Source organism: Tachypleus tridentatus, chromosome 1, assembly GCF_004210375.1.
Source record: "Tachypleus tridentatus isolate NWPU-2018 chromosome 1, ASM421037v1, whole genome shotgun sequence".
NCBI lineage: Eukaryota > Metazoa > Arthropoda > Merostomata > Xiphosura > Limulidae > Tachypleus > Tachypleus tridentatus.
Window position 1 is genome coordinate 65,731,341 of NC_134825.1, and position 12,905 is coordinate 65,744,245.

Below are 12,905 nucleotides of genomic sequence, written 5' to 3' on the forward strand. Positions count from 1 at the left end.
TAGAGGACATTACTAAATCAAGAAAAGCTGTATGTAAAAGAGGTGAGTATCTATTGAAAGCACATTTTTAGCCATGGCATTATATCTTACAAAATAATTCTGAGATTTTTTGTTTGTTTTATCAAATACAAGCTTTTAGCTCATAGTTCCATCATCTCTTTACCAATTTGAAATCTGATTAGAGTTTTGGACTAAGGATGTCAAACCCTTTTGATTGATGTATTTGACCATTTCCTAGGTTCCTATAAATCTAGTCTAATTCTGTGTAAAAGAATTTCATTTTAAAGGTAGGTTGGTAGATATCCTGGTGAATAGTAAAATTGAATTGGTATACGTGCACCCCACTCTTGGAATTGTTAGTGTACAAAAATATAGCTAATAAAAAGGAATAGAAGGTTTCGTAAATTAATTTACTGTAATCCTTCCGTAAAGAATTTCAAGTACCTTGGCTCTTGAGGGTTTCTTCTTGCTAGTTTTGGAAAATGTTAACCATAATGCTTTTCTATACAGTATGTATGAAACATAGTGTCTCAGTTTTATATTACAAGTAATTATAGATGTGAGTTTTGAGATGAAAAGGTAAAACACACATACTTATATCACAGCTGTTTAAAGCAAACTGATAGATTGATAATGATTTTCTTCATCATACACATCAGACATGAACTGTTTCTGTGAATTGAAATATCCACAACTTTTGTGACAAAATTAAATTGAAGTATGATAAATTTGCAAATTAAAATTATGCCAATATGTATTTTAAATTGTATATAATGTACAAAATTTCTCTTGTACTGATTTCGCTAGCATGTTCATTTGGCAGTTTTATATGTTTAAAGTCAGAAGTAGTCTTTCTTTTCTGCTCCATGATCTGAAATCCATATCATATAAGCATGAGTGCTGCCATTAACTAATATATGCATGTGTATATGTTAAAATATTTTTTATCTTTGAACATTTAAAAACGTTGGTACTTATTGTTTTGAAATAAACTGTTGATGTATTGATTTTACTAATTTGGAAACATTTCAGCTTGAAACAATTACAGTGGGGGTATTGGTCTTTTGTCCAAGAATTTTGTCATCAAGACACCCGAGAATATCTAAAAACACTGGAACTAGTGACCACAAGTCTCGGAAGGGGTCGTGCTTGGCTTTTCCATGCTTTAAATGAAAGTACATTGGAAGGTTACATTAGGTCATTTCTTCAGAACCCGAAAATAGTTCGCAAATATTATATGCAACCAGCATTACTTAGAGATGAACAGGTAGTGTATAAGAAAGGTTGTTTGCAAAGTGATTTAACAACTTGATTGAATTGTCTAGTAAAGACATTTGAATAAACATCAGGTAAAGTTAAAAAAATATTGGAAAGTTTTTAATTAAAAAACAAAACAAAACTAGTGTTAAGTCTTTGTGAAATATTTAATGTTGTGATGCTTAATGATTTGCAGAGGAGAGATACTATAAACAAATATTATATATATAAGGTGGGAACCATATAAGAGCAGAAGAAATTTAATCATTCACATGTAAACTGTGGCTGCTTATAAGAGCTTAAGAGCAAATGCTTTTAAATTCTTGAGTGAAAAATCTGAAGAATGTTTACACACTACCCTATGTGTTACTCATTTTAATTAAGTTGGATGCTTTGTTCATCGGCACAGAAAAATAAATGAATGAATGTTTGTTGTGGCAAAAAACATTTAATTATTTTTGTATTTCAAAAATGTAAATGTCTTACTGTTATTTTTCAAATGTTTTACTAGTTTTGGTTTATGACCAGCTTAAAAATATAAAACTGTTACAGTTACTGTAAAATAGTTTCTCACTCATGCCCTTATTACATTAATAGCATGCAAAATTCATTTCTCAAATGTAAATTTTCTTTCAGAAAGTGACCTGTGTATCTCAAAAAAAATTAATACATTAATTTAAATAATCGTGTTGTATGTCTAACCAAACTCTTAACATTTAGAACTGGTAGTATTAGTGTTTTTTATTGTGGTATATATAAAAAAACAAACAACAAAAAACAGCATAAATAACTGTAGTCATAAAATTGAACATCATTTTTCAGGATGTTTCTTAAGCTTTAAGATCCATCTACTGTGTTTTCATTATTCCTATTTCCATTGTAAAATTTCAGTAAGTAAATGAGATTTTTGTTATGTATATAACATGAAATGTGATTTTCCAATGAAAATACAAATTACATTAATAGTCTTAATAGTTGTAAGGGATGAACTTTAAAAGGGGTTAATATCAGTCATTTTTGATTTATGCAATTTTAAAAATTCCTGTAGAGAATCTTGGAAAGTTGTGCTACTAAACTTTAAGGATGGCTACTTCCCGTAACAACAGATTTTTCAGAATATTGAATAAAGCAAAACCATAACTTGACAACAAACTATGATATCACAATGGAATATATATATATTATTTTATTTTGTTAATATTGCTGCATTGAGAGATGTCATATAATATTCTTGTTGATGGAATGGTGTTAATACATCCAAAATGTTGTTATTTTGCCCTTCCAAGATATGACTGTGCAGTCTGAAAGTGTACTTATCTAGTTTATAAATTTGCAAATATGCTGTGGAATATACTTAAACAGTTACCTACTTATGCTGTCACATGGTATAGTAACTCTACTTCATTTAAAGGGAAAGAAAATACTGGAATTCTTCTCTAATGCAGTAAGATTTCCTGATCCGCAAAGACAAAAGATGTATTTGAAATTGTAGATGGTTATGTTAACAGTTGTAAGGCTTTTATGTACAAGACTTGCACCAACCAGATGGAACACAACTGTGATGTTTACAACATTCTCAGATTTAAGATTTTCTACAGGAATTTAGCAAATGACTTGACATTACCATTTTATGACAGGATGTACTCATTTAGCATTTAAGGTAAGCAAAATAATACTGCTGCTTGGAAACATTCTGGAATATCAAGCCAATTATTATTTCGTCTGAAGACCATTGCTGAAAAGTGAATGCAGAAGAATTGGAGTCAGTTTTGATGCTGCAGTCTGCAACCCAGTATAACATCATTTGTTTGACCATTATTACTGCAAGATATCAAAATATTATAACCTACAGTTAAAGTGCACTGAGACTGAGAGGTACAGAAGTTTGTGAAGCAGAATCTAGCCACTGTTATAAACATTACTGACTGTAGTTAAGGTAATGAAGAGGAATTAGGCTTGTAATTTGTCTTTTAAATTGTTTTCTAGAAGATTAATAAACTTTGTTAATTAAGTGATAGTAAAAGAAATTGAGATTTCCTGTTCTATTCAGTGTTATTGGAATATATGAACCATAACTTAGAAAAGGCAGTTGTTTTACTTAATGTATTAAGCAATTATTTAAGATTTCCCAGTCTGTGATATTTTGAATTGAGATATAATGTACCAAACAGTCAGAAGGCATGTTTTGCTGCTAAATTGTATAAAATTCATAATATATCATCTTAAAAGGGCAACACAACATCATTTTGGATGTATTAACATCTTTCCATCAACTTGTACCCAATAGCAATGTTAGTAGAATAAAATAACATTTATTTCACAGTGATCTAACAATTTTTTGTAAAGTTGTGATGGAAAACTTTGATGAAAGGTATTGTCAGATCTGCTATTTTGAAAAATTTGTTATTTAAAGGGCTTGCTAATACACCATGAAAGCAGAAATTTTTTACATGGGGTGGGTCAAAGAATCACCTATGAATTCGATTGTAACTTGGACAGTAATAAATTGAAATAGTGAAATTATTTAGTATAATTTTGTGATGAATTATGTATATGTGAAATTTTATCAACTAGAATTTTTCTTATTGTATTTTAGCCAAGAATGTTACTTTGTTGTAATTAAGTGGATGGTGAGCAGATTGGAATAATTTCAAGTGGCAGATCACTGGTTTCTTTAATAAAAAAATTTTCAACCTTCTAAAACTGAACCTTTCATTTGCTAATGTAAAATTATATATATATTATAATCATTTCATTGCACGTACATTTGTGGATTGTTTTGTAATAGTTTGTTTTGTCTTACTTTAAAAAATGTATGTTGTGTAAGTTAGGGAAAAGTGGTTATACTTCAGTACAACTATTGAAACCTAAGAAAGCTCTTTAGCTACAACTCAACATTTTGTGAGGCAAATGTAAAAATAAATTTAATTTAAATGGTGTTTAAACTCAGTCAAAATTAAAATACTGTTCAAGTATGTAAAATTATGTACTATAAATTTTGTATATTTAAATAATGATAAAACTGTTATAAAAATTGATATTACAGGTATCCAGTCCTAAATCCAGAATGCTTGCAACCTGAGCCATACCATATTTCAGGAGTTTCCAATTTTTGAGTTGTTTGGCTTGGCATGCACAAATGATATAAATAAAGTATTGAATATGTAAGAGATGTTATTTGCATTCCAAATTATCATTGCTTTTCCCCTTACAAAACAAGGCCTGTAGGATAAACCTTCTGTAATTGACAGGGGTTGGGTGAAGCAACATTTGTAAAAGTTAAAGGTGTAGGCTTTACAGGATTTTCAGTACACTCAGTAACTTTCTTGAATGTGTCTGACAGTTTTGCTTGTTTGATATTCTATAGTTTTTTTGCTAGAAATTAATAATATGTAGTTCACTAATAAAACTCCTTTGCCCCAGACCTGATAAGTTCCTCATTAAGGCAGATACACTTATTGATAGAAATTTTTTTCCTTTTTCCCCCTTTTTTTTTTCCAAAGCATTATCTTTATCATACCATAACCCTCAACTTTGCAAAATGTTTATCTTGTGGGCATGTATATTTGCAATAGGGGTCACGATTTTCCTGTCTTGTCTCCACTTCTCATCATGGAGAACTATTTTTCTCCATTTTCAAGGTGCAGATACAACATCATTAATAAATAACACGTGGATCTAATCCACTGGTACCGTCTATGTAAATATAAGAGTGCTTTCTGTTATATGTCCATGTAAGTACTTTGCAGAGTTTGGATGAATTTTTGCCAAAATTGGTATGGAGGATCATTAGGTTCATGGGAAAATACGCACAGATTTTTAATTTTGCATTTTGAGGTTTTTGTGGGGTTTTTTTTAACCACTAATTTGCCTCTCTTGATGGATCTTCACCAAATTTGGCATAAAGATTTGTTGCGTCTGTGAGGAGATACATGCACAAATATGGTTTCACATTTTGTGTTTTCCTGTTTTTGTGGGCAATTTGTTTTGGTTTTTTAATTATATGTTAAGGAAACAACTTTCCATGTCCTAAAATAATCTTTCATTAATCATGGATTTATATAACTTCCATCTAAGGTACGGGTACCCCAGCTAGTCTTTCTAATTTGCTTCCTTTGTTTCCCTGGATTCATCACCATTTGAAATATTTCACTGTCTGTGAATGGATTCACAACTGAAACACCATCATCTATGTGCATGCATTCTTTGACATGCTCTCTGTGTAATATCCTGGCTTCTGTATATGACAATATTTAACATATTCCAACAGGTCATGCAAAATTTATTTTTCATATGTAGTATGTAATATTTTGGTAAACACTTGACATACCTTTTAGCCTTGTAAAATGCTTCTTGAGAACCTTGTCCCATGCTTTATCAGTGCACCAAATAGCACTCTTGATGATGTCCCTCTAGAATACATGAATCCCTGGCTACTGTTGTAAGCATTTCACACATGAATTTTTCCTTGCAGCAGCACATAAGCATTTAGGATTCCTTAATCCATCAGTTGGATAAATGAAGTGCAATTGGGAGAAATATAGAAGCTGTAAGCAGTATCTTTTACAAGGAGTTCTGCATCAGAACTTTTGTTCAAATTTAAGAAAATTTTACAATTTTCAGGAAATCCAACTGACCAACAGCATGCCTTGATGTTAGACAGAATAATTCTCAAACACATCCCTTACATATTTCAGTTGTAATCTGTGTATGTTTATTGGCCTTGTACGACACTGGAAAAATCCTGACCCCCTTAAAAGTCCAAAGATTCTGGCTTCTACCAGTAACTAATAATTTTAACTTGTGTGCTCCAACTGCATTAGAACACCTGAAAACTATAAGCATTTCGTTTAAACCTACAAGTCCTTAGAGTACTTACTGTCTTCCTGCTGTAACTTGCATCTTCCTAGTTACATTTCAACAATATAAAATGTTTTATCAGCATTAAACACCTGCATTAGTAATAAATCTTCACCAGAATTTATTTTAGAGAATTTATCCAAATAGGTCTCATGGGATTAATGATAGACTTATTATTTTTCACCACACACTTTCAATTGTCATAAGCAATGATATTTCTTGGATTTTGTGAATCAGCCTGAGAAATAGTCATGTGGAGTTGTTAGGACTAATTCATCATGTAATACCATGGTTTGTGCCATAATCACACCACCATGAAATGAGCCTTCTCACTTAAGTGAAGTTTTATTCATCCAAACAATACTTTGTCCAGTTCAGTGTTCTTAAGTTGATACAAAATTTTTCCACAAATTTTGGCACTTGATTGTCAGCCTAAAATTTCAGTTAAGTTGGAAGTTGTGAAGTTACTGACTCCATACTCTTCACTGAGGCTTATTTCTCTAATTTCCTTGGTAATTCCACCTTCTTTGCAATACTTAGAAAAATGCACTTCCACAAGCCACATGACTGTTTCCTTGTCTTTTATGCTTAAAGGAATCTTTTACTTATTTAATTTTTATTTCTTATTTGTACAGTAATTTTTGGTGCAGTTTTAAATAATTTCAAGTCAAAGGTGTACATTAGTAATCAGAAAAAGTTCAGGTATAAGGAATTTCTTCAAGTTAGTTCACCAGAATAGGCAGTTTCTGGAACATTCTGGTGTTATGGTCTCTGGATTTGGGATTGTCTACCTGTATTAAAGACTAACATGAAAAACTGAACATTAAGGTCAACTGTTTATCAAGGTCATCCAAAAACTTATCTTTGTCATGAGCCATTCAAAGAAAGTAAATGTTTATCGTGTAATTTAATATTGATTTTCTAGTTAGTATATACTTCAAACAATAATATTTGTGTCAAGTACTTGAAGAAAAAAAAACACCTTCAGGTTAGAAAATCATTTGCATGAAAATGAATCAATTATTTTTCCTGGTTGGAAGTAAAGTTTTGAGATAAACCTGGATATAAAGTTATTTTTATTTTTTGCACTGAATTTAGTAAGACTGAGTTTAATTCCAATGTGATTGTATAAAAAAATATATTTAGAATCACATTATAAAAACGAATCTATGATCTTGCCTTTTTTTTCATTACAATAATGTATAACATTTTGGATGAGTTTTTATTTCTATGTTGGTGTTTGCTTTACATAGGAAAGATTATATGTCAATTGTGATATACCTGATTTAGAAGTGACCATGAAATTTTACTAAAGTTATATCTAATTGCAAGAAATTAACAGGAGATAACTTTGAAATTAGGTTAAGGACTTACAACTGTATTTATACTCATTGTTAATTATATATTTTTTAAACCTTCACATCCTTTGAATTTTCTTTCCACAGAGAACCCAGCTGTTGATTACTATAGTAGCCGGCCTTGAGTTTGTTCCTTTTCAACTTCAACTGGTAATTGTTTTTCCACATAAAATTCAAACTTTTAGTTATCCTGTAACAAATTCTTTGTCATTTAATTTGATGTTTTCAAATCATTATACCTGAGATTTGTGTTAACTTTTATCTTTGTGTTCACAGCATGAGTTGTTGTACAAATTTAGCATTATTTGTTGAAGTAAATCTTAGCACCGACATTACTCCTTATGTTTTATTGCATTTCCCAGTTTTGAGATATCAATACTAAATTTGTTAACATTTTAAAGCTTTTGCTCAGAAGTATATGTTTTATACAATAAATCACTAAGTTTTAAAGTATGAAAGTATTTAGACTATGCTAATAGTTGAAAGCAGTTTTATTTTTTCTTAGCTTTAACTCCAATATTGTTGAATTCACTGAAAACACTAAAATTTATTGAGATCGAGTTAGTTGTTTTCATATATAGATATTTTCATGTGATAAAAAACTTTGTAAACGTATACATTTGGACTAGTTTCAACATGTATAAGATTAAAAAATTCTAATTTCCAATTTATTTGTTCTTTGGTAAGCAGAGGCCAAACTAAAAGCCTTGTTACTTAAGACGTTACATTCAAATGTAAGTTAGATAAGGAATCAGTCAGAAAATTCCAAATATAGAAACAGCTTAGTGTATTTTATAGAATTATTTTAAACATTTTTATATCAGAACAAAACTATTAAAATAGTACAGCTCAATAAAAGTAGAGAAATACTCAACATTTATAAACATTTTCCAGGGATGTTTATTATAATTGTTTTAAGTAAGTTTTGTTATTACTTATGAAGTTTTAACTTCTGATCAGAGCAAGCTATGTATTTGGAGCAAAACAAAAAATCAATCTTATAATAAGTTTACCTAATTAAGTATTATTCTTTTACATTCTAACATATGAAGATTACAATGCATTGTTTTTTCAGTAGGGTATTTTGGTTATATATCCTAATGATATCTCAAGAGCTTTAATTAGCCTAGGCAAATTAGGTATACATGTTTCCATAGATCTGAGAAAAAAAGTAAAGGAATATATATATACTTTTGCTCTTCTGGCTATAGAAAGGAAAAATTATGGCAACTACAAACACTTTTCAGACTTTTCATTTTATTCTAACTTGAAGGATGTAGCAGAGAAACTGATTTAACTTTTGAACTTGTATGTGATTGCTCATTATTCAGTTGTACCTATGAAAAGTACCTCATGACCAAGCCATTTAGACATTCATCTGTTGTATGCATTTGTATGCTACAGTGTTCTGAAATGGAATGAGGTCTTGATCCAGATATGTAGGAATAAATAGTTTTTTAAATTTATTTATTTGTAATTCTCAGTGATAGCTAAAGTATACAGCAATATTTTCTAAAGTTACTATATTTATATATATATGAAAATGTGTGTATTTTCAATCTGTTAGATCTGTATGCCTGTGTCATCTGCAATGTGATTATCATTGCTCAAAGTTTAATAGACTTTCACAGAAAACACACATGTTCAATATATGGCTAATAACCCCTAGTTACAGTTATAGTTTTATATTTAACTAGACTGTACATGTGGCTGATCAATATTTAACTAGACTGTACATGTGGCTGATCATCATGGTGTTTAATATTTTATGTAGATTTTAAGCTCTTCAGGACAAAACTTTCAATGTCAAATTTAAAATAATTAGACTGAAAAAACACTTATTTTGTTGCTTATTAATGGAAATTTTTGTGGTTAAAACATTTGAAACTCAAAAAGTTATTTCATTTGTACAATATTTTGAGCTATGGGATTCTTTACAGAGAAAACCAACCTCAATTTTCTGCATTATTTTTCAATATATTATACAAATAATTTTTGCAGCTTTCTGTCATGGGAAAATGTTTAGTTGTGTATAACATCTACTACAGTGATAATATATTATTGGGGTTGTATATTGTTTATTTAAGTGAACATATGTTACTTTTGTCAGTATTTTGTAATATTGGAATTACAACATAACAAAATGTTTTCCAGCTGCTTAATAATATTAATTTTTCAATCTAAGTTAACATTTTTGATTAACTTTGACCTAGGTGGGTTTCACAAGTTTTAAGTTTATAGTTAGGTCTTCTTTATTAATTTTTAAAATAGTTTGGGTTTCACCAATGCTAAGTTGATGGTTTATGGCATCTTAATGAACATTTAAAGTAGTTTGTAGTTAACCAGTGGTAATTTTATGTTTTAGGGCTCAAAATTGTTGTTATTAAATTGCAGTTTTGCTAGTGAATCTTAGAAAACACTAGAAAGGAATTTCTAGAACATATTTCAGACAGAAGTTTTATAGATTCTTATTGTCAAGTATTAATATACCTGAGATACATTCACTTCAGTAATTTATGTGACAAAATTATAAGAACAGAAGGTTGATGAGACTGTGATTAACAATGTTGTTTCTCTTTCTGGTGCTGTGCTGGTTTTGCATTCTGTCTCAGGAAATGGGATAGTGAGGTCATATTTTCAACTAATTTTATTGGTTGCCAAGGCAATTAGCACCTGGTGAGGCTTGCACTATCTAGCCTCTGCAATGCAGTTTTTCCAAGCAGTTGCTCATTAGAGATAATAATAAGATAAAAAAAACAACAAATTGCAGATGTTTTTTTCTTCATTCTTCTTAATTTGTCCATGATCAACCAATTGTTAGGGCTGTTGCCTTCTAATACTTCTCTAGCTTTGAGTATTTAAATCATAATGCTTAATACAAATACAGAAATACCTTTTTTAATATAGGGAAGCCATTAGCAGTGTGATATGTAGATTGTGTATGCAGGTGTTCATAACTGAAATGCCGCAATTTCATCCCAGTCCAAGATATTTTATCTTGTGTGAAATAGTTTAAAAAAAAAAGCATTGTGACTTGTAGATAACATGAGATTTGACAATTAAAAATATTTAGAGACATGACATACATGATTTATACATGTAAACAGGATAATACATATTAACATTTAAGCTTTGAGGAAAGTTAAAATAAAATAAAAATTAATTATATTTTTTATCATTATGTTCAATTTTAAACCAAAACATTCTTCAAAAAATGATTGAATTTCTGTAATATCTAAATCAACTAAACATTTAATTACATTACTGTTTCCACAAGAGTTCTTATTCTTGACTTCCTATAAATATTGCTTTTATATCCAGAATCCATCTGGTACATGGTTTCCACGTGGTTGGTTTTAAATAAAGTCTTGTTGGTCTTAAAAGAACATCTAAGTTTCACATTTATTTTCCATCAAAAACTTTGTTTTATTTGAATTTAATTTTTGTGTGTGAAAATATATTCTGCCCATAATATTCTTATAGCTAGTTTATTTAAACAAACATTTGTGTACAAATCCACACTTAGCTGAATATACCATCAGTTTTATTTTTATTATAGTAATACAAAGACTAACACTTTTATTTTATGTAAACACTTCACCTTTTCCTTAAAATCCAGATTTCGTATCACAACTATATTTCAACAAAAATATTTTGTATCTAAAATCTGCTGTTTTTACCCACACAAGGTATATGTGTGTGTGTGTGTAGCTTTTTTTTCCTTTTAATATAAAATTTTGTAAATATACGTGACAGTCATTCATTCTGTTTTTGAAGCAAAACCATAAATTACAGGACATGCTTAGTCTTGACACTCCAGAGTTCTTTTCCTCAAAAAGAAAAGTGAAAAAACGAGATTCAGCATCATCATGGAGCCTGGACATGGACTCAGAGGTACAGTTTGTACATAAACAGTGTGAATAATATGAAAACATTTTTTATTACTCCTGGAGAAAATGAAACTTGAGAACTTGTTGTTTTTGCTTGAAAGTTAAGTACATTATTTCACCAACACCATGAAATAATGAAACACCTTCAACCACAAACGCGCACTTTTTGCAATATGTTGAACTGTGTTGTTGGATATAAAAAAAATCAACCAACTATCAGTTAGCATCAAAGAGATATGGGGTATATGTCTTTTTCTATGTTTATATATAGAGAAGCACAATGTTTATCAACATTCACCTTTTTTATAACATTTGATTTTTGAAGAAGTAATTTAACTGTTTTATTTACAAGAGGTAATTGTTGGTATAATATGGCTTATTTTGTTTCCATTTTTTCTTGGTTTTGTTAATGTTGGTTTATCTACTGGTTTAAAATTAGTTGAAAGTTTGGTTTTAATTTTGTTCTCCTAGGAACTAACAGCTGAGGAAAAGGCTTGTAATGTACTGGTTTTTGTGACTTAGTAACTTGTTTCTTGAAAGTACTATCTTTATTATTTATTCTTTAATTTATTCTGTACAAAAGTCTGATTTTTTTTCATCTGTTATTAACATCACATTTTACTCATATTTTTAACAATATTTTGTAAGCAACAGTTAACCTTAGTTCCAGAGGAACTCAAAATTTGGTACTAAGTTTAACTAGAAATGTTATGGCTCAGTCATTTTATGTTTTAAAAGGATTTTATGTTTCTATGGAACTTAGGTTGAATGTTATTCACTGTCCTATCAATGAGTCTGTATTAAGTGTGGTAGTGAACTGTGAATACTTGTGTAGCTAACCAATTACCTAGAATAAACAACTGAAAATTTTAGAGTGTGGACATATTTACTGCATTAATGTCATATTAAATGAAGAGCAATACCCTTATCTCAGGCAAGCATGGCTTCTGAATTTTGTTCTCAAGATATTTCAGTTTTTGACATTCCTGGACTAATTAAAGGCACAAATTCAGAGTTGTGTTTCTAGATAATTACAGTATCACAGGTCAAATTATAGAATGGTTTAATGTCACAGTAATGAGTCAGTTTCTGATAGGGTATCTTACTTCTACTCACATACATAACTATTCTTGTTTAGTGTTGCCTTCTATTTACAAAACTTTTTCATGCTACAGGACTTTCACTCCGATGCAGCTTTTAATTTGAATAGTTTAACTTATTCTTGCATGCAAATTATCATGTGACAAACCTCCACCAAGAACAGTGCCACGTTTTACTCAGCTGTCACTTATTGTTGGCAGTGCTCATGTTCAAACATATAGATTGTTCTCTCTTCAGATGTTTTATGTTATTTTCTTATATCTTGTTTCAATTTCTCATGACAAGTTTGTTATTTCTTATACAATAGTGATATTTGCAACTTATTCTGAGGTTGAACTATTTTATATTTCTACTCAATTACAGAACTTAATACTTCATTACAAATTTTTTTTCCATTTTTTATTTCTTTCTGCCAATACAGTTGTGTTTAGTTATTCAT

At 29.7% G+C, this 12,905-nt stretch overlaps 1 protein-coding gene across 2 annotated transcripts in view; it reads left to right on the top strand.

Moving 5' to 3' along the window:
• LOC143250794 (pleckstrin homology domain-containing family M member 2-like) overlaps positions 1–12,905 on the top strand; it is a 76,167-nt gene that overhangs the window by 14,690 nt on the left and 48,572 nt on the right. Inside the window, exons 3-5 of one of the 2 annotated variants that reach the window (XM_076501806.1) lie at positions 1,033–1,267; positions 7,563–7,625; positions 11,271–11,369. In XM_076501806.1, the coding sequence (XP_076357921.1) occupies positions 1,033–1,267; positions 7,563–7,625; positions 11,271–11,369 (397 nt within the window). Of the gene's footprint in view, positions 1–1,032; positions 1,268–7,562; positions 7,626–11,252; positions 11,370–12,905 lie in introns of both variants that reach the window. The other variant, XM_076501797.1, reaches the window with a different exon arrangement.